The sequence below is a fragment of the Serinus canaria genome, chromosome 1A (genome assembly GCF_022539315.1).
Source record: "Serinus canaria isolate serCan28SL12 chromosome 1A, serCan2020, whole genome shotgun sequence".
Classification (NCBI taxonomy): Eukaryota; Metazoa; Chordata; class Aves; order Passeriformes; family Fringillidae; genus Serinus; species Serinus canaria.
The window spans coordinates 59,728,883-59,751,672 of NC_066314.1; the positions used below are offsets into that span (position 1 = coordinate 59,728,883).

General features: G+C 39.4%; 1 protein-coding gene across 1 annotated transcript; it reads right to left on the reverse strand.

Annotated features, from left to right (window-relative positions):
• Window positions 1-3,652: 3,652 nt before the first annotated feature.
• STMP1 (short transmembrane mitochondrial protein 1) lies at window positions 3,653-9,777 on the reverse strand. The gene is made up of 3 exons (XM_009094155.4): window positions 9,631-9,777; window positions 6,588-6,641; window positions 3,653-4,113 (listed from the first exon to the last, which is right to left on the reverse strand). The coding sequence occupies exons 1-3, from the start codon at window positions 9,643-9,645 to the stop codon at window positions 4,033-4,035; spliced, it is 150 nt and encodes a 49-aa protein (XP_009092403.1). The 5' UTR covers window positions 9,646-9,777; the 3' UTR covers window positions 3,653-4,032.
• Between the last annotated feature and the right edge of the window lie 13,013 nt (window positions 9,778-22,790).

Below are 22,790 nucleotides of genomic sequence, written 5' to 3' on the forward strand. Positions count from 1 at the left end.
AAACAAGACCTTGGCCTCACTTTTTCAAATCTTCTCCCAGCTCACCTGTTCCTGTGTTCCTCTCACCCTGAGCCTGCTGCTCTGCTGCACTCCAGCACACAAAGCTCAGGGCAGCCTCTGCCGTGCCGAGCCTCCTCATCCTCTGCTCCCCTCCCTGCTCTGGGTGTTTCCCTGTCCCCAGCAGGAGGCAGCTCTGAACACAGACCCCAAAATGGTCCTCAAGGCAGAGGCACCCTGGGCTCCCCTGACACAAGCTCCATCCTGAAGCTCCAGGAGCAGGAGAGGAACGGGTTAAAATGTCTGTTCACCAACACTGGGCATCTGCAGGCAACTTCCTCCAGGACAAGCACTACAGGGGGTGGGCATGTCTGCAATACCAAGAGCTTTGTCCCTACACACAGCAAGCAGAACATCTCTTTGTTCACAGTCCTAAAGTCACTTTTGGCTATTCTCCCCCTGCCAAGAAACTTTCTGGCTTGCTTTCTTCCCAGGGCTTTAGCTGCTCTGCACCTTTCACTTGCACTCATCTTCTAATCCTTTTCACTTCATGCTTCACCCACCAGCATCTTCCAATTGCTTTGCTGCTCAGCAACAAATCACTCTCTGCCCTCCTAATGCTGATCTCTCAGCTCTGCTCAGCTCCCACCACACCTTGCTATCCCAGAGATTTCCCAGGGGATATGAACATGGGATAGTCTCATTTGTGAAAGACCAGCAGCTGGCATTCCAGACAGCCTCAGGGAGACCTGGGGCTACTCACAAATCTAACAGGGTGCCCAGCAATGCTCTTCAGTAAAAACAGCAATAGCAGGAGGTCAATGAAATGCCTTGGTGCTCTTACACATCTCAAACAGTATTTCTTCAGAAACATTTCCAGGAGGCTCTGGCGTAGCTTGTGTCTCACGAGATTGGTACAGAGGCATTTGGAGTGGACTCAGGCAAGGACTTTCCCCAACAGGCTGTTTCTCCTGTTCTGGTGCTTTTGGCACACTTCCACATCCACACCTGCTCTCTCTCATCACTGCCATGTCCCACCAGGTAGGTGCATGAGGCAGTGGGCTGTGGTTTTGGGATGTAAAACCAATGAACATTCATGTAGTGAAGTTCTGCAAGATGCATTCACCAACTTTATTTGAGCTCTGGCACCCAATAAGATAATAATTAGCATTGCTGTCTGGCTTTCTGTTTATTTTTTTTTTTTTCTTTTTATTAACCCTTGACTGTTTAATGGCAGAAGAGCCTTAGGACAGCGTTTTCCAACACAGGATAATACTCTCAACCCACAGTAAACGTTTCAGAAGTCTGTCAGTGGCTCATAAATTCCTTTCCTCCCATTCTGCCTTGAACCTTCAGTTCAAGGTGAAGGTTCAAGGCAGAATATGTCTCAAAAGAATCAATACATGAACACAACTGTTTTCAGGAAAGGAAGGAAGCCTGCATATTTTAGCTGGCAATTTTAGCTATCCACATAGGCATTTGAAACGGACATTTATAGTTAGAATGAATGTCCATTCATAGACATTCCCATGTTAAGTGGGAAACTTGCTCCTAGGTAATTTCATGGAGCATCCATCTTGTGTGCCCTGCTACAACACCAGTGCATCCAAGGCATTCTGAGCCACCAGATGCAAGACCTGCATCAAGCACTCATTATCTGTGCTCACCCTCTGAAAGGTGAGGTCAAATTTTAGGATCACCTAGGACAACCTCAGGCTAGGTAAAATGTCTTATACAGAATTTGTAAAATTCACATCAGCTGTGTTATGTTATCCAGATTTACAGTTTTCTATGTGGGAGGAAAAAACCCAGCTAGGGTTTTTTTCCATTTCCAGCTAAATTCCATTTTTTTCTATTTCCAGTTAAAATGGAAAGTGTTGCCACCAAACACTTTAATATTATTGTCTTTAATATTAATGAGCATATATTGTTTCCACAGCATTACAGCTGCAGCTTTTCACTTACTAATAAAAAAAAAAAATTTAACATCTGCTTGGAATGCTTAGCTGAAGTGTCAGCTCCAAAAACACTTTTAGAGTAACTGGCCTGTTTGGCAACAAATACAGAGATTTTGAACGTTACTTCACTTCTCATGTCCATGTAAAGAAAGGGAGGAACATAAAGTATGTTTGAGCAAAGAAATAATCCAATTTTAAACACTAATATAATTTTACATGACAAGCAAAGAAAAATGAATGGGTTAGAGACAGTATTTTTCAATGCTCAAGAATAGGAAAGGGAGGGGAGGGAGAGGAAGCTGGGGGAAACTTAAGTTCATCATGTTTATGAAAACATCAAAACAGCTGTGCAGCACTATCTGTCTAGGGAAACATTTCTGGCCATGGAAGAAAATTCTTTTAGTCAGGTCTGAAGTGAAGGTAATGGAAATCTCTGGGTATCTTCCACACATGCTGCTACCACAGAGCTTCTGGTAGTTGGGTTCAGGTGGTACAACCATTTCTCCCTGTCAGAGTTTCTTGGAGTGTTTCCTGTGGAGAAAATTGGTTGCATACTACGAAGATTGTCTGATTTGAGTTGGCTTTTAAACTTCTCAAATAATCTTCTGCAAAGACTGAAAGCTTTTATGTCAGCTACACATTTCAGGGCTGAGGTGAAAGGAAGGATTTAAAATCCCAGGTGAAATATTCCTTATATACATTTATATTGCTTAAGAAGGAGAATCTTTGCATGAGGAATACTTTCCTCTGTTTCAGGAATGCATTGTGAAGGACAATATCACCACCAAACTTTGGCAAAGGATGCAAATGTTTGGTGTACGGTACTCTGTAAATGCGTCTTTACTGATCCAGTGAGAACTCCTGAACTTGAGAGTCACTCAGATACATCAAAAATTAAACGATTTGGGCTGGAGAGTGAAAATCACAATGGGTACATAGAGTTCTGTACTTTAAAGCTTTGATGTTATGTTTATATCAAACAGCACATTTCTCTGGCAAAGCAAGACAATTAGTGCCCAGAGCTTGGGTTCTTTTCCTTCTGAGTGCCCCTAGACCTGTGTAATGGACTAAACACCCATTAGAGATTGAAGCACATCTTCTGATTTAGTCTCTTCTGAGGGGAATACAGACCACGTGCTCCATGTGGGTTTCCTGTGATGAGAAAGAAAACATACTAAAAGGACAAACCACTTTGAAGGCACAATCCCCATCCTAATTAAAACATTACTGGAGAAGCACTCTAGGTATGCTTTAATCTAGAGCCTGAACAAGTGGAGGTCATTCTCTGTGCTTGCTGTAGCACTTCATCACCAGGCATTCTCAATAAGAGCAAAAACATTTTCCTGGCACTTTTCTGTATTCTTCATGTCCTGCAAAAAACTGTCAAGGGGACTCTGTCATTTAAGCCATGTTACAGAGTTAATAGACCTCTTCCATTTTAAGGGGAAAAAAAATTAATAAGATTCTTGAATGAATAAAATTGACATCTGTTCAAATCATTGCAACTTTTTTTCAGAATTTACAACAGAATTTTCGCAGAATTATGGTTTCAAGCAAAAGAAAAGAGTTCTACAATTGGATGTGTGTTTTCTCACACACCAGGGATTTTAATGGCTGCTTTTCTTCTTTGCTTGTGTGTGCGGCTTAAGGACAGTGAAGAACCATTGCTCACAACAAATGACAAGAAACTCTGAAAGTTACTTCTTGATGCATTTAATTTCTTTTGTGCTGTTCTAAGAGCTAGGATATTATCAAGTGTGAGGTTACAATTGTAACAGGACCAAAAGCACTCCACTTGAATCAGGTAAAAACAGGTTACAAAATATTAGGAAAAGAAATACTCAAAAATACAAATGATATCATCCAGTCACACATGAGTTGCAAATCCAAATTCTGAAACCCTTGAAAATCAGTCCCAGGAAAAGTTCACGGCCGCCCTTTCAAAAGGATATTCCAGTTCTAGGAGACTAAGAGTGGAGCAACCTCCCATGCCAACCCTCTACTTGACCTTTGCTGCCTGAAAGGTAAATTGCATCCTTGGTGCACACACAGAGTTGACCTGGGGAACATTTCTCTTTCAGGACTTGTCGTTAGGAGGTTTCTTCTTGGCTTCCACATCCTTCTTAAAATCTTCCAGCTTCTTTGCAATGTTAGGAATCTTTAAAGAGAAAACAAAACGATCAAACCCCACACAACAAAAAATCTGAGGCTACATGACTTTCATCAGGAGAGACAATACCACACACAAAGCAAGAAATTCCATAAAGTTTAAACTGGTTTTTAAATGATATTTCCAGTATCTGTTGCCTTGCACAGAGATTAAATCTAAGCAGTATCGAGCAAACAGCAGATGAGAGCATCTTACATGAAGCTTCAGGAAATACTTAAGTTATTAAGGCTATAAGTCAGTGGTGATGGGAACAGGAGGAAGGAAAAAGGATCACCTTACAGGAATATTAGCATGACCAGTCTGGCTTCCTGACTGAAAGAAGACAAACTGCCAAGAATAAGCAGATTTAAACACTGGTTTCAAAGAGGAAATTAGATTGCACTATACTGGTCATATCCCAAGAGAAAAGAGATGCTCGAGAGCATCAAATATGTTCTCAAGAAATTTATTAAGAAATATTTCTTCTGGTTCATCTTGTGGGAAACCAAATTCCTCACTGGGGAATTCTACTGCATTGCAAATTGGCACCCTTTTGCAGTTTCACACTTGAATGAAAATTCAATTTACTGCTTGTGAGCTCCAAATCTTCAGTTTTCTCTTACAAATAAAATAATTTTGATAAAATAATCCTAACAGTAAATTTTGATAACTTGAAAGGGAAAAAAACCTGAAGCTCTTAATAGCAAAGAAGAGATTATGACTAGCTAAAACTGGGAAGTGATAATGTATGATTTTACAAAATAATGTACGATTAAAACAAAATTAAAGCAAATTTTCCACTCTTAGCTGTGAAGAAAAAAGAAAAATCCTGGGTTTTTCTTCATATGTAACCTGACCACAGGGCAGAAGTTAATCCAAACAGAATGCAGCTCTCTTATTGAATGGTCTGAGGATCACAGAACTGGTAACAAGTTACTCTTACTTTCCTTTTTGAGCAAATGAAATGAAGAGCCCAGCTTGTAACACACCTGACATTTAAACTAGACCAAGAGAACTCCACCACTGTCAGCAGAACCTTACATGTTCTTATTACCAACCATATTGTGTGTACAGCTGCAGAATTAGGACCTCGTTATGACAAGCTTATATTAAATGCCACCTCAAACCAATCATCTTCAACACCAGCAGTAAAATTTCCATGTTCATGCTGCAAGTCAGTGTTGCATTTCCAGGGAACTTCTTCCAGCAAATCAAAAGCCTGAGTCCCCCTCTTGTGGCAATACTTTATCAGTGCTGCCAGAAAAGCACCATACAATGCTTGTGATACATATTGATACATCCAAATATATTCTTATGACTACATTTTTGTAACACTGTAAAACATGTATTAGACAGAAACACCAGCCTTTCATTAGTCCTTTTACTGGACTGACTGACAGGAAAAATCACCAAAGTCTGTGCATAAACAAAGGGCAAAATGTAAGATTTTTTTTTCTTAAGCAAGATGACTTCAATACTGAAGATGAGAGTAAAGCAAAACATAAATGCCACCAAAGCCTCAAAAACTTTATTTTTTTATTAAGGCTAATACAGATTGCCTAAGAATTTAAAAATATTTATATGTTAAATGTTATTAACTTCTCTAGCCAGTAAGTAAAGTGGCACTGCTCTTACAAGGGATTCTGCTGACTCAGCAGAAAGTAAAAGCATGTTTTGAAGGCTCAGCTTGAAATCTTTTTCCTCTGCCCTCTCACACTGAAAACTGTTAACTGAGAACTGATAAAAAGAAAGTTCTCTTTCTTTTCTCACTGTGACAAAAGAAGGAAATAAAAATTGCAGGTCCATACACTTTTTGAAGTAGGAGAAAGTATCACATTTACAAAAAAAGCTGGCAAAACTTATTTTCATTACAGGTCCAGAAAAAAAAACATTTCACAGGCTTTGAGGATTTTTATTAACAGTTCTACTGAGTGGAGAATACTGTAAGAAAACAGGCTATCTGAGACAGGAAACTATTATTTAGTACTGGTAAAATACATGAGCAATTGATAAACCTTTTCTGTTTCTCCTGTCTTTGCCTGTAGAAGGCTGGGCTCTAGGACTGAACAGAAGTTTAGGCTTTAAGCACTACACTACCACAGATGATGTTTTGGTTACACTTTTTTTTTTTTTTTTTTTTTGCAATTAAGGTTGGAAAAGATCACAGAGTCCAACCTTTGAACAATCACCACTGTTAACTAGACCAGAGCACTAAGTGCCACGTCCAGTCGTTCCTTGAACACCTCCAGGGATGGTGACTCCATCACTTCCCTGTGCAGCCTGTTCCAATGGCTGACCACTCTTTCAGTGAGGTAATTCTTTCTGAAGAAGTCCCAGTTCTCCTGTAACTCAAATCAGCATGATCTGCATTCTATTCAAATAATATAAACCGTCAAAATAAAGACTGAGTTCTAACTGAGGGAAAACAGTCATTTATTTTCAGTTCAGGACAGGTTTACCTCTGAGAACAGCAAAATACTCACATCATAGTTCTGAGCCAAATACATCCCAACCACGTTGCCAAGAGTAAAACCAAGCTAAAAAGGAAGAAAGGGAGAAGAGTAAACATCCCCCCATCAAAAGCTTATTGGCTAAAATAAGGGAAAAAGGGATATTGCAAGTTATTTAATGAGTTTCAACTACATAATTTCTCATCTTTCATCCAGAGAGGTGCAGTTTTCCCCATCTTCCACACCAGAAACACCTTGCCATCATTTCCAAAATATCACACATTTTTGCTATTCAATCCACGTCCCCAAAACTATTTGGATCAAGCTGTTTTCATCATTGTAAGGTTCTCCACACACCCACAAAGGCACTAACTCCTAGAAAAATGGGGGAGACAGCAGCAGGGAGCTACACATCACAGAGCTCTTGGTCCATGATGGGAAAGCCTAAAGCAACAGCCCACTAGAACAGTGCTCAGTGTTGGAAAGGGACATACATGTCTTAGTGTGAAGTAAAAAAAAACCACCAAAACTTCACAACATGAACTTCAACTGATGTAAACCTGCTTCTTCTCTTCTGCAGCAACAGCTGGGCATCTTCCAGACAAACCCTTCTGACCCTAAGAGATTAGTTCTCAGCCAAATCCACTCTGATCTAGGGGCTCCTCCAAGGCAGTACAGTTGGCTGGAAGCTGGGCACAACCCCTTCTGACAACTGTGCAAACTTATAGTTGATGAAGGGTGTCTATAAAAATGCACTCTGGAAGCAGAGCAAGAGTAAAAAGCACAGTTTCTGGCCCAGACCCTGTCTGCCAGCTGAGGAAAATCCTCAAGAATAAGAACAATTCTACAGTGAAAAAAATTCCTTTCTTCAAAGGCAGGTGATGAGATTTTCATTCAGCAACTGCTTATTATCCTACATTTTATTTTTGCTGTTACACTTCAAAATAAGTCTGCCCCATACCATGAAAGTTCATTTAACTATTTTGAAAGGGGACACTACTAATATTGTGCTTTCATTCATTGTTAGTAGACAAAACACTCTTTGTAACAGCTGAAGACAGTTCTATCTTAAAAAATTGTTATTGTTCATGGTCACTGCTGTCAAAATAAGACTATTTTAAGAAAAATAAAACCACAGTCCACAAAACAACTTTGCCAGCACTTACTGACCAAACATCTTTCCCAGGCCCAAAGCAGCACTGCTCATCCTTTCTGTGATCCACATTCCATAAGCAGCACTGGTGAAAACCTATCTATAGAAAACTAAAATTGGCTGAGAGCTGTCAAATGAGCTCTGACTGCAAATTACTTCTGTATTTTCTTAAGCCCATTTTCAGTCTTATTCCTTAAATTTATTATACCCTTATATTCCTATAACTATTTTTTTAAACTTAGCTTTAACAATTTAAGAATTATTCCTGTGTGTACTGTCCTGGTTATCATATGGTCTTGTAGTTTCAATTATCAGCTAAGTAGGTACTCTAGGAGATACTAACCAATAATGCACTGATGAAAACCAGACCTGTGATTCCTATTGATTCAGAGTATCACTCTAGAAGAGGAGAATTTCCTGTATCTTTAGCAGGGTCTGGGAAACCACCTGGAAGCACGAACCAGATCCTTGCTTATTAGCAGTGTTCTAGGCTTTTACCCTTGAACCTCTCCAATACATGTCATATTCTGTTGAGAGACAACCCTTACCCAGTAGAGATAGTACTGAGATCAGTACTCCCTTAAAGTGTACTCCTTTATGGGAAAAGTCCAGCACTGCATCCACCCAGTTACATTTATTTTTAGAGTTAACAATTTGGGCAGTGGAGGAAAAAAAAAAATCACTACTTAAGACTTCAATTATATGGAAAGCAAAACCCATAGCCAATGAAAATGTGCATATTCACTAAAAACAACAGGACTGAAGAGGGTTCAGGGTCTTCCAATTTCCACCCAGCATTTCAAGGTGCTTTGTAAACAAACGGCTTATTTAAAGCTTAACTCTGGACTGCAAAAACACAAGGTTTGTGAGATTATTCCTTTATCTCTCTGCTACAGCCCTAACCAGGGAGAGCAAGAGTCAAACATCCAACCTACACCCAAGCAGGGAAATAACCCAGAATTAGTATATCTTTTGTCTAACAGTCACACACTAATGAGAAGCTGTTACTATAAAGTATTTTCACCTAGCAAAAAAAAAAAAAAACAAAAAAACCAAACAAACAAACAAAAAAATCCCCATTAGCAGAAAGCAGTAGAGGTAACAAACACAGAAACTCTGAGAGAGGCTAACCATATTTAGCCTTACTGAAGGTTTCCATTGGGGTGCAGAGGGGATTATAAATAGCTACAGAAATGACTGAGACTTTCATACTTGTTCTTATGAAACTGCGATGAGAAATAGGCCTCATTTACTTATTTATTATATAAAACCAGGAAAGACTATCCCAGTTTACAACAGGCCATCGTTTTTTGCTCTGTATCAACACCTGCTATGAAACTCACTGGCCTGCCGCATTATCTTACCCCAATGAAAGATGAAGTCTAATATTCAGTCTAATAATTCTGCTGTTCTTCGGGGCAGTAATGAAATGTGTTCCCTTGCTTTAATTTCCACATATAAAAATCCACATCTCCAGCGGTACACTTTTAAGGGTGTACAAAACGTGTACTGACGCCCCTGCTCTCCCTATAAAGGAGAGAGGCATTTATGCTTACACAAAGAAATTTGAGCAGCAAGGGGAGCATCACCGTGAGCAAGCACAATCTCCAAGGCAAATTAAGAGCACGGCTTGGAGGGCAAACAAGCCGTGGAACTCCATTTTCAGAGCAGCTTTAAGGCAGCGTTCTGCAAGAACAACGGGTGGGAAGGAGCGGGAGAAGGGAAGCCGCCCAAGGATGGGGCGCTGCCGGGGAGCCAACACCGAGCGCAGCCGCCCCGCTGACAGAGACCGCGGGGTGGCCGGACAGGGGACCGCGGGGTGGCCGGACACCGGGCCCTTTCCCCTCAGCCGGGCAGCGGCCCCGCCGTGCCGTGCCGAGCCATAGCGGCGGCGGTGCCGCGCCTCGGAGCCCAAAGCCTTACCAAGAACTGCAGCATGGTGCCCACTGCCGGCGCTGCCGCCCCGCCCGACAGCCGGGGAAGTGAGGGAGGCGGAGGCTGCTCCCTTCCGGGCCCGCCCCCGCCGCCATGGCCGGGGGAAGTACGCGGCCCGGCCTCGGGCCCGGCCCCGCCCCGCCGTGAGGGGGAGGCGCGACCGCGCCATTCCCGGCCCCTACTGAGGGACGGCCCGGGAATGCCGAGCGGTGGTTGTTGTTCGGTTTTGGTTTGGTTTCGGTTTTGGTTTGGTGGTTTTTTTTTTGTTTTGTTTTGTTTATTTTTTTTTTTTTTTGTTTTGTTTTGTTGGGTTTTTTTTGTGGTTTGTTTTTTTTTTTTTTTTTGGTTCCATGAGTAGTTGTTTTTTTTGTGAATCACGTTGGGTTCAGCTTCTTTAAATGGCTACACTTAATTCATTGAGATTTGGGCAGTCAGTATCGGTTAGGAAGATTTCTCCTGCTGCGAGTCACTAAGTGATCGCAGTTTATTTCAAAACTCTTTCTCTCCCCTCCCCCCCCCCGTAAATTTTCAGACCCAAAAAAACCCCTAAAGTAAACACACCCAAACAAAAAAACCTAACCAAATACCCTCAAAAAAACCCCACGCCAGAACAAAACAAAACAAACAAAAAAACCCCCCAACAACAACAACAATAAAAAAACCCCAAAAAAACAGAAAAGAAACCCCACCAAACCAAACCCCCCCCCCCATTAGATATGTATATTTTTGAGCTATTGGGAAACTCTGAAAGCAAGTTAACTCACATTACATCTCAGTTCCCAGAAAGCTCCAATGCTCCATCTAACAGAAAATATGTAGCATCTTCCTTTCTGACCAAGGTACCTTTGGTGAATTAAAGTATCTCCTACCCACTTTAGGAAAAAAAAACAAACAGAAAGATACTAAATAACACTTTTTTTTTTTTTTTTTTTTTTTGTTCTGGTGGTACTCTGGTAAGGACCTGGACTTGAGACCACTTTCTCCTGAATTTCAGGTTGTTCCGAAGCCGTTGTGTTCTTCCCTCCCCGAGAGAGAGAGCGGGCAGCTGGAAGTGACACGAAGATTTGAATGGATGTGGCACAAGAGCCAGGGCTGGGCTTCCTTGTCCTCTGCAATGACTGACTCTCCAGGGGTCCCAAAAACGAGCTTTGATCTGGAAAGAAGAATAAATGAAGTGCTAATAACTATTTTCCTCATACTGAAGACTTCTCCATGTGTGCAGGATCAGAGCACTGAGATAATATTAGACTCCAGCCTGAGCACATGTCAGAAACCAGATGGGGCAAACACGGCTTTCAGTAGTTATAATGCCTCCACAGTATCATCACAGGGAGATAAGGTTCATTAAAAATGTTGTTATTATGCTTAGGCTATAATGAATACAATGTGTTAGACAGTCTTGGCTCAACAGTACTCTACAGGGTTATTTTCCTACATGCCATAAATTTCCTCTGTGACATTTAGAGGACTGCCTTTTTTTTTTTCCTTTAAAGTAAAACTATTCCATTTGCATGAGCCAATGCTGAATCATTTTGGGTCAGAGAGTGTAGAGGGTGGTGCTGTGGATGACATACGTTACTGGAAGGAAGAGCTCAGCCTGGTAGTTATAAATGCAACAATTATGCTTTTATAAATGGGGCTGGGGGAGGAAGCTAAGCCAAAAAAAAAAAAAACAAAAAACCAACCCAAACCTACTTTTTTTCTGCTAGGGAAGAGTTTCTCAATGTTATCCACCATACTCTGGTATTCTGCAAGTCCAATCAAGTCCCTGAGGCATGCAGAAAGTTTGTCAGGAAGTACTGGCTACTCAACATGATTCTCAATTGCTAAATCATATTTGAAGATGCACTCATGTTGATTTAATATTGTTTTTATGGAGCATGTGCAGTACATATGTACTCCACTCTATGGAAAGTGAGAATATCTTTTTTAAAGGATAACATTTAATTTACCCTAATTTTACAATAAGTTTGCTGGGTTATGAACATACTAGGACAAGGATGTTTTATGTTGGGCCCAGTAGAAAAAGAAGGGTGTTCTGTCATGATATTGTGAGAATTGCTAACAAAGAAGAGTTTATATTCTAATATCCCCACGAGTCTATGTGCCTTGACAAAATTTGCCCCAGTGTGAGAGGAAGTGGCTGACATTGCTGCAGGGCCGCTGTGTATAATATTAAAATTTATAATTAAAAGTTATGGAGATCAGAGGATATCTTTAATCACTGGAAGAGGGCAAATGTCAGACACATCTGCAAGGGCCCAAAAGAAGGCCCAGGAAACTAAAGACTCATTAGTGTTGCTTCAACTCCTGGGAAGGGGATAGACCTAGAACTCCTCCTAGAAATTATTACAAACCAAGTGAAGCAGGTGATTTTTCTGTACCCGCAGTATATATGTGATTGTCAGGTCTGAAAGCACCAATAAAATATTTGATGGGAAAACCTATGATAATTGTGTTGCAAATATCTGAGAGTTTATTTGAATAAAGCAGTAGTATTGATTTAGCCATCATGAGAAGCAAGCAAAGCAAGGTTGGTAGGCAGGAATAGTATTTTGGCATTCTAACCAGTATCCCAAGGAGAAATTATAAGTTTGCTATAGAAGACCTTTCTCAAAGATGAAAATTATTTAAGTCACAGGATATAAAAACTAATTTAAAAAAGTATTTTCTTTTTACTTTTACAATAAATAATATACATCTTTGAATATAAGTCCTCAGAATATGTATGTTTAACTGGAGGCTTTAAATACCAGTCTTCATTTCCCGTGTGCAGCTGGAAAGGGAAATCATACTGCCTTGAGATAGAAATTTTGTAAAATAAACACCAGATGGAGCCAGAAAACCATCTACTAAAACTTCTGTTAAAATTTTATTGTGTTTAGTCTGTACATTTTGGTTTTAGTTCTGCTAGTTTTCTTTGCTTTATTTTAGTAAAATATCTTTTATAATATGTGATGTGGTTTCAAGGTTTCAGAGAAGTTGTAATTTTCCAGGACTCTTCTGTCTTGCCACGGAGACTATTATAGTACACAATAGGTACAGAATGTATTCTGCACTGGACATGTATTGAACAATATGTAATAAAAAATCAGAACTGCAGGGCAGCAAGCTTGCCAAAAATTTAGTGGGACTTATGACCTTTCAATTGCCTACCTCAAAAAAAAATAGGTAGCCTTTAATCTCAAATCTTTCTTGGTGGAGGTTGCAGTTTATTGTTAACTAAAGTTGTTGAAAACATCTTTTCCATAATAACTTCCAGTGCCTTCTGTCTCCTCTTGGTGACTGTATCCCAAAGGCCCTCTGGAGTTCTCAGATCAATAGCCCACTACATTTTTGACAGAAAAACAGAAAACATCCCTGACTCACCATGTAAGTCAGATTGTTTAAGGCCAAATTTTCAAATGTAGTTATGACTAGAAGAAGTAGTTGGTTTTGATCCTGTCAAAGTCAATTTTTACACAGAGCTCTCTGGGAGCCAAAGATGATTCTGTACACTGGAGTCTGCCTGGCTTTGTGTGAGTGATTTGTCAGAGGCAGAGAGAGCAGCTTAGCCCTTCATGGCAGCCCTCAGCCAACCAGCAGTGTGTGCTCCCCTCTGCTGCCCTGGAGGAAACAGGCTGCAGCAGCAGCTGGAACAGGGAGATGTCAGACACTGCTGGGCTGAGAGTGAACTCCAGAGTGCTCTCCAGAGCACTCCCTTCTCCTAAAAGTGCTCCTTAGCAGAAAGAGGGAAACTTTAAAGCATGAGGAAGGTGAGCCCCAGGAGAACCAGAACCGATGAAGCTACAGAAGGTCTCTGAGCAGCAGGGCTGAAGAGCATCATGGATCAGAAGTTGGAGTTGAGGGATCTGTCACACTCCTGGGGTGACACAACAATGGTCCCACTTCAGTGAAGATTGTTTCTGCATTTCCAATAAAATGAGAAAGTGGTTCTTACTCTCATGGCATGGTCTGATGATGGATGTTCTAATTGAATCTATGAATCTAAACATCTACGGCTTGTTCCTCTCTAGAGTAACTCCACAAGACCCTTGGCACAAGGGGATGAAATCAGAGGGATTGAGGAGTAACTAGAAAACAAAAAATACAAGCAAAATTTTCTTTATGTGCAAAATAATAACAACGGAATGCTCCTCCAACAGACCAACCATGGAAATGTGAATTATGTAAAATGAAAAAAAAAAAAAAGATAATTCAACCACATTTTTTGTTACTTGTAGATGCATGAAACTGCATTTCCTGACCCATTTAGTCATTCATTCTATTCTAGTATTGCAACTTAATCCTGCATTTCAACAAAAGGTGATCTGCAAGCCCTGTCTATGAATTTATCCTATACCTTGAGATTATCTCACACAGTGATATATATAAGGCTACAGATGGCTGTAATTTATCTGCTTAATATCTGACCACACACCTTAGAGCCTCTGGTTTTACCCTTATAAATGGCTCTGCTTTACTCTTTTTTCTCCACTCCTTCGGTATTTTATATATACAAGCAACTTATATTTGACTTGGATTCAGCTTTCAACTGTTTCATCATAAGGTCAGTCAGATGATGGTGCAGGTCAGAGAGGCTGTGCCATATCCATCTCTCAGGTTTTCTTTTTTTCTTTTAATGGAGGAAAGCGATTTTTAAGTCTTTGCATACAGAAATAAAGAAATAATCATCTACCCTGCCAGGAGAAATGGAAATCTGGGCAATAAAAGTTCCAGTGTATAATTAAAAAAACCCTCAAACCCAAAAGACTGATGATTTTATTTAAAGGCAGGGTAGTGGAGTATCTTGAATGCAAATGAGTCATGATTTTAAGTTTTCACCCTGGAGCTACAACATCTAGAAATGTTCTTTAAACAACTCCTCCCCCAGCCAATTGAGATGTTCCCATGAATACATGTCCCTAGGACTAGAAATTCAAAAATTGGAGGCTGAGTCAAGCAAGAAATTATTGAGTAATGATACCTTTCAGCTCTAGCTGCTGTGCTGTGGCCTGAAAAAGACAATATATGAGAAGTAGATGATGTATGAGGAATATATAATTCTCCAGTGACTCATGGAGAGGCATAATTGCATGAGCAGATAATAGATATGAAATGAATTCAGACCCACAGAGGGCAAGGGTTCCAGTCATGCAGATCTAGCTGGCATTTCAAGCTGTAGCTGTGCAGGCAGCTGTGGGAGCTCTTGGTTCAGCTCCTCATATTCTGGTTTAGAGACAATCATCACAATCACATCAGGTGTGAGACACTGGGGAAATAGTCCCATCACTCATAGGATGACAGCAATCACCAGCACACCAGTTTTCTGAAATTGGTTCTTAGAACAGCACTAGAGCTTTTTAAGAACTCAAATCCTATCAAAAGTACAGAAAAATTAACTAAGAAAACCTATTTATAGCTAAGCTTTCTTGCTGCAGTTAAGGCCCTGAGTGCACACACAGACTCTCCAGCCTTGGCTACCACCCCTGGGTTGTGAGACAAGGCTGGGAGAATCCTCACTGGAGCTCTCTGTGCCTTGGATCTGAAGCTGAGCTTTCTGCCTGTTGCTAAGGTGTTGCTGGCTACTAAAACAATCAAACATCACAGTGGTTTTAGCTGATGGCTGAAGGTACACAAACTTTCTTTCACATGTGTTCAAGAGTCATCCAGAACTTCTGGAGTTAAGTTTATGACATTGCAAATAAAACATATGCAAGGGAAATATCATACAGGAATTTCAGAGTGATGATCAGTAGATGGTGCTCTTCTGCCAAGCAAGAATGTAAGAAATATTTTCAAATTATCAAAAGTATTATCAACATATTTCAATTTTTTTATTCCAGAATTAGGTAATATTTATTAAAAGTTGTTTCAAACACTTTTTTTCCTTCCAAAAGTCACTCCAGATTATCACTAGATAAGAGACAGAGAGGCACTGGTTTAACTGACCCACTTCATTAAACTTGGTGGAATAATCTAATTGTGGTGCTGCACTTTAAAAAGCAGCCCTTCAAAAAGATTAAGATTATCTGTCCAGATTTTAATTAGCCCTCCTCTTTCTATTATGAGATTGTTTGTTCTACTTTTTATGAAAACAAAACAAAACCTGTAACCCCTAAAATCCCAAGTCCCTTGAACTACCTGGTGTTATTTTCTTAGACAGCATTTCTTCCATTAATTAAAATAATCTGAATTAATATAGAGATCAACTAAAGAGTGACCTGTTCTCCTTACAGTAGCAGTGTCAAAAAGAAACGATTTTTTTTTTTTAAAATACCCAGGACTCTTGTTTTGAAGCAACTTCCAAGTATGCAGTGAGTTCAGGTGACAAGTCACAGATGTCATGCCTTTGCAGGACTGTGGCTCTAAATAATCAATTAATCTCTGATACAAGATAATCCACACTGTTTGCTTTCTGCTGAGTCCTGTACACATTTCTTTTTAGTCTTCAGTGCAAATAATAACCTGCACACATCACAGAACTGAGGAACCCCACTTACTTGATTACAGTTATTTGGTATTCACTCACTTTCTGTTTTTCTTTGATGACTGTCATACTCACTGGCAAGCAGAGTTCAAATGCTCCCAGTTACCAAGGTACCAAGAAATTTTGTGCTGCCACTTCCCAAGCTTCCAGCATTGTACAAGACAAGCCATTAAAGTAAATCTGGGGAGCACAACTTCTATGGATGCTCTTTTCAGCCCTGCCCCTGACTGCTGTGCCTGTGAGTGCTTCTATTGAGAAATTACAGCTCCAGAGCATCTCAAGACTTCTCCTTGAGGGTTAGTTTGCCCTCTTTTGCAGGCTTCGGGGTTTGGGCTAAATAATTTAAAGACCCCAACAAGGATTTAGAGTTTCAAATGCTACTAAAACCCATGTTTCATGTGACAGCTGCCTTTAGAGAAATGAATATTTACAAGAATTTATTAAAAGCAAAAGGGAAAGTCTGGAACTCGTACTAAGTACATAATTTTTCCTGCAATGACTTCTTGAACTGATTGAATGATTCTTCTGTTTAGGCCAATGTGGTATTACAGGGAGCATTCAAATCACTGTGATTTCTTACAGCTAAAGTCAAGGATATTATAAGATGTGAGATTTTACCTTAAGTAAAATATGTATTGATTGTTTTTAACCAGATTGATGAATGTAAGATCAAATCTGTGCTTTGTACTTGTCTGTAATGTGCAATTCAGAACACGTAATTTCCTTCTGTTTCAGTAACTGACTGCTCCCTCTTTCATGGGCTCATTTAGATGCAGACAATGAGATCCTTTTCTTCAATAGCACAATTCTTTTAGATGGATGATAGATATGTCTCTGTTATACTTGGGAACATTGAGGCTGCAAAGGTGTAAATTCCATGGATGAGGAAATGTGATCAATTTAGAGGCCTAACTCCAAATTATGAAAAGCACTGGGCATTTAAGGCCTAATTTACAAAAGGACTAATTTAATGTCTCGCCTTCTGAAAGGTTACTGAAGTAGAAAACTGAGAAAGGTTATGGAAGTAGAAAACAGAGATGATCCAGCTGATCCTTACTTCTTTCTGGTAATGTGTCAAGAAACAGTGAGGCAAGCTCACGCTTTCCATAAACAGACCTTGTTAACTGCACTGTTAAATTTATATGCTATTAAAATAAAACACTGTGTTCATGTGTGTCATGTACATTTTGTATAATATCACATACTTATATTAGAATGGTTTAAAAGTCTAAATTAAATGAAATCACACAATCTGATGATTATGAAGGGAAAAAAAATTCACTCTCAAGGGAGCATTTTCCAAGTATATATATATATTTTTTTTCAATTTAAACCATCATGTTAGCATTTAATTTCTGAATGAGAGAGTTTTAAATAAGCTTAAAGATGAATTGCTAAGTGTATTTGATTCTGTGATGTTGTGGGAGGCTACACAAGGGGGTCCTAAGAGCTTTGTGAAGTGCTATTTTGTTGTACAATGTGTATCTTGCAAGTCCTTGTCATAATATTCCTGACCTCTATTAACTACCATAGACTAAAACTAGCATATGCATTATCATTCTGATGATATATTCTCATAATGAATTTATTATTCTCATCTAACATGGTAGAAAAACATAGAGAGACACAAGTGCTCCACTTTAATCTCAAACATTTCATATTGCTCATGGTTTTCAACAATGTGTACAGCCAGCTGCTCTTAATCTTCTCCTGCAGGCAGTTCTCAGTGCTCAGTATCTACTAAGGGGTAGTGGGTATTTCAGTTTTGCTAATTTCACAGGTTTTTGCAGGAAATCACAATATGATCTGCTGTTTTCTAGTTCAGAACTCTTCCAGAATTGTGCTTACAAATGCTTTTCGGATATTTTTTATTCCATGGAAGTAAAAGTTGTTCTTCAGATAAAAAAGATCTCCACTTCTCAAGTATTTTAATATACTGAGAGTAGTTGCAAGTTCTTTTCACATTAGTTCATGTCTTGCTACTTAGGTCAAAGCAAGCTGGTTCTGGCAGCATCCATTTTAGAGTGACTGTTAAAAAACAATGTGATAGGTAATGAGCATGTGGTTACAGACTTGAAGAACAGGTATCAAATGCATGCTCCTGTTGCCTTAGTAACCATTCCTTGCCCACTGAGAATTTAATTTAACCCACTATGCAATGTAAATTTAACCCACAATATTTTCCTGTTATAGTAAAGGGAACCATTTCTTCGATCCTGAATGAAATTGCTGGAAGAAACAGAGGCTATTTTGTAACATTATAGCAAATGTTTGGCTCAGTTCCCTGTTCACCTGCTACATAACCTAAGTACAGGACAGTTTACTGCTCCCTTTTTGTTCAATATGCACAGAAGAGCCAAAAGCTTCATAAAAAATTCACTCTACATCTGAGGACGACTTTATGTGGAAGTGCACAGGTAAACAAATATAGTTTTGAAGTTACTGATTCTGTTTAGCAAAGTGTTTAGCAAAGTCAGGAAGATAATATTCTTTTCCCCTCTTTGTCCCTTATTTCACAAGTACCCAGGCAATTATCCTTGAAGCTCATTCCAGGAGGTGCCTCTAATTATTGTAGTTACATCTGCTAAGGCATGAAAAGAATTATGTCAAAGCTTAAGGTAAAAAAAAGCCAAAGAACTGAAGTGTTAAGCTACAGCTGGAGCTGGTTCTGTACTCAGGGAATTTTGCTCAGTGTACTGTCATATCTTAAAGATATAAAAGGAGAAAGGGGATCAAACTGCTCTTCCTTCGTGTCTTCTTGAACTCGCTCCTAAAAGGCCTGATATCAGATGAGCTGCTACAGTAAAAATTTGTTCTGGCATTGCTCAGGGACATTAGGAAGTGTGATCCCTGAGCAGCAGATATGTGCTAGCTGAGAAACCTTGGTAAGAAGCAGTTATAGAAAGAAAAAACACACTTCAATGTGTTGCAGGGGGCACTATATGAAATGCATCTTCTGAGCTGTTTTAACAATCGGAGCCCTTTGCATCAGTATATACCCTGGAGTCAATGAGGCCTCACCAGACACTCTCCTTTTGTTTAGATTTTCCTAGATGTGTATCCTTTTTTTTTCTTTTTTTCAATATTTTATTTTGCTGTTTCAAAAGTTTCATTTTCCTTCTGTCTAAAACAGTTGGAAAAGCACAGCTGTGTCATGCCACATGGCCCTGGTAAGGCTCTTGATGTGCAGCAACACATAAAACAAGATCATTTGGAATGGTTTACTGAGCTGATGGCCTGGATCTTGGGCAGGAGTGCTTAAACACAGTCTCCAGAGAGGCTTGAGACTTCTTTATTTGAGGAAGGGTGCCTACTGAGAAAAACTGTTGTAAGCATGAAATGAAAGCTTAAGGGACTATGTAGGAGCAGAACTGCACAAAGGGAAGAAGCACAACTGAAAAGGTCTTCTCAATCCTAGTACTCCCTAATTTTTTGTGAACTATATAAATATTTTGCATGCAGTATATTATTTATGAGGTAAATGCCTCAGGAAAAGCTAAATGATTTTCAAAGTCCCATCCCACCTCAAATAAAACGGCCCACAGAAAAAGAAGAAAAAGAATTGAGTTATGCAAGTTTTATTTGGAAAAAATAATTTTGGTGCAGTTCATAAATTATCCTTGACTTTAATACCAGTTAAGCATCTTTTCCCCAGCATTATCTCCATGGCCTCTGCCCAACAGTCCCAGACAGTTTGTCATGACATTTCTATCTCTGTTTTTACCTCCTTTACTCCTTGGTACAGGTTAAAGCCTAAAACTCAGAAGCTCTTGGGAAGAGCCTTTGTTGCCAAACCCAGACTGCAGACAAGGTAAAATAAGCATGTTCTCCCCTAGTATTTGAATATTGTTCTTCAAAGAAAAACAATAAAATAGTTACAAAATTGCAAGGTGGCACTGCAATACTTTCTTTGTACAGGTGACAGTAATGTTGTCACGTAATTTGTTCTTTTTGTGCCCCTTTTTTCTTCCAGTAAATCCATACAACATTGCACTTAGAGAGGAAAAACCTGAGGAACTCACACATCTCATCCTGAACAACTGAGTATTGGAAAGAATAAAAAAACCATTGAGTATTGGAAAGAAGGTCCACTTTATGCATATACTCTCATCTCACTCTTTTTCTATTCCATATCTTGCAAACAAGAAAAGTTACTGACCATTGTTGGGTTGTTATAGCAGAATTTGAAAATGCTTTTGTGTCTACAGACTGTGCATATGTTGGCTGTCAGGTGTTATTCAGATTCTTTTTTGCTTTGAGAGAGGCGTATGGAAAGATTTTAAAAGGTACCAGGTAACCATCCTACAATAAAGCTTTTGATGGGCATGAAGATCATGAGGCCAATAAGGCAGGTAGCTTTTCAGGGCCTGCTAGACTGGGAGTGTAAAAAGGTATCAGTGAACAGGCTCTTAGACCCAGAGAAAGAGTTTCTCTTCTTTCTCCCTTCCCCTTGTGTTTCCAAGGGAAAAAAGTGAAAGTTTGGAATATTGGAAATGTTGTGGAGAAAGCAATGCTAAAGGGTACAAATATAGCTGACACAAATGCATTGAAAACTCCCATTATGGATCCCTGAGTTCTTTGAGGTAATGAAAACTTTCAGTGTTCTCTGTGCAAGTGCTGTGATGTGATAAGGCTCCTAATTGTAACACAATGCTGTAGGAAAGAAAAGATAAGTTCAGTGAAAGCAGTGCGCTGAGAAGGAAGCAAACACCCTGGCACTGACACAGTGAAATCAAACTCATGGCTGTTATTTTAACAAACGCACACTGGTGAGAAATAGCTGTCAGTGATTTTCAATCCATTAACATGAAATATTTTTCATCAGGAGATCTCAAAACTGTCCATGACAAAGTCAGTGTGATTGTCATAATTTTGGAAATTAAGAAATTGAGGTATAGAGATGTTACAGAGTTTGATACAAAGCCACCCATATCTTTGCCTGTACCACAGTAAATACAATCCAGGAATCTGTAGACTGAGTCCAACATTTTCTGCAACATTATCTTGTTGAAAGTGTGTGTGGGGTGATATTTGGCATGTAGGTGCTCACACATCTATGCACAAACTCTTATACTAGCAGATATTCTAGAAATAACTGGAAGTATAACTCTCTACTATCCCATACTAGTAATCACCTGTCAGGAAGGCACTGAGCACATCTTAGAGTGCAGAATAATCTTACCTCTAATCACTTTCACCTTTTCAATCCATTAAGAAGCCCATCTCTGTTGTGCCTTCCATCCAATTTTTTTTAAGAGACCCAATTGATCTAACATGTATTGATCTGAGCTTGTCTTCCAAATTACTAATTTGTTTATATGCTCCTAAATGGCTCTAGCAGTGTTTCTGCCAGGATTCTGGCAGAATCTGAAATAGACTCTTTTTAATAAACAAACATGCAACTTATATCATTTTTATAATAATATTTGATTACTGTTCATCATGTTTTTACAAAATACTTCAGTGTAGTAAAGGACAGCACCAGCCTTTGGGTATAATGGCTACTTTTATAAATGCTGCAATTTATAATTTCAGTGAACCCATTTAAGCAAGCTGAACTTATCCTGGCTAAAATTGTCTCAAAGGAACAATGGGATCTACTTTTTATTTTTTAAAAAGTACATTTGCATTATCACAGACCCTGAAAATTGAAGTCATATTGGCTAATATTAAAAAATAATAACTTAGCAAGTATAGAATGCAAGCCATCAAGAGAAATAAATCAGATTTGTCTTATTTTCCCTTTTATATTTGTCATGTACTTAATTTGTTGTAATGCTGTTTTGATCCTCTGTTTTTTAAGAATCAGAACTGATTAGAAATTTGCTTGCAGTACTTCTACTAGAAAACCCCTTTTTATACACTTTCTTTGGATATTTGTTTGTTTTCATAAGAAATGCTAGGATAGTGGTTCCATATTACTGTGGATGTCAGTGTAACTTCTCAGAAACTTCTTTTTCCTTGAGATCACTGTTAATATTTAAGAAATTTTCTAGATGAAATATTATGAAAATATCGTAAAATCATGGAATGGTTTGGGTTGGAAAAGACCCTAGAGGTCATCTAGTTCCAACCCTCCCTTGCCATGGTCGTGGACACCTTTCACTATTCCACATTGCTCAAGAGCTCCTTCCAACCTGTCCTTAAACACTTCCAGGGATGGGCCCTCCACTGCTTCTCTGGGCACCCTGTTCCAGTGCACTGAAATGAAATGCTCAGAGGGTAAATTTGATCCTACTGGGGATACCACTAAGTTAGATCACCAGAAACTCTGATTTCTAAAGCCACCATTGGGCTGTCAGGTGAAGACTGGGGACTTTCAACCGTATGAGTCTGTATGTTCCTGGTGCTGGAGGTGATATTCCTCCTTCTGCAGCAGGTGGCTGACTCTGGGGTTGGATATAGATGCAAGCTTGGCAGTAAGGGGTGAGCCTGCTGGAATCTACTCAGTTTGCCCTTTTGCAGACTGTTTTCCTTAGGGATCTGCTCAATTCCAAATCAATTTATTGCAGTTTGCCCATCTGTACTCTCAAGACAAAAAAACCCCTCTTCATTTCCATTCTGAACCAGTAAGTTTCACACTCACGCTTTATCAGCAATCCATCTCAACGGCCTTATTATCATCCACTGCCCAATACAAAAGAGTTTGCATCTAAGTGTTGTGTTTTCAACTCAGAAA

What these genes read in the sequence shown, in the direction of transcription:
- STMP1 (XM_009094155.4), bottom strand. An exon ending in ATTTGGCTCAGAACTATGAT is followed by an intron (nt 4,114 to 6,587) that starts GTGAGTATTTTG and finishes TTCTCTTTAAAG; the next exon opens with ATTCCTAACATTGCAAAGAA.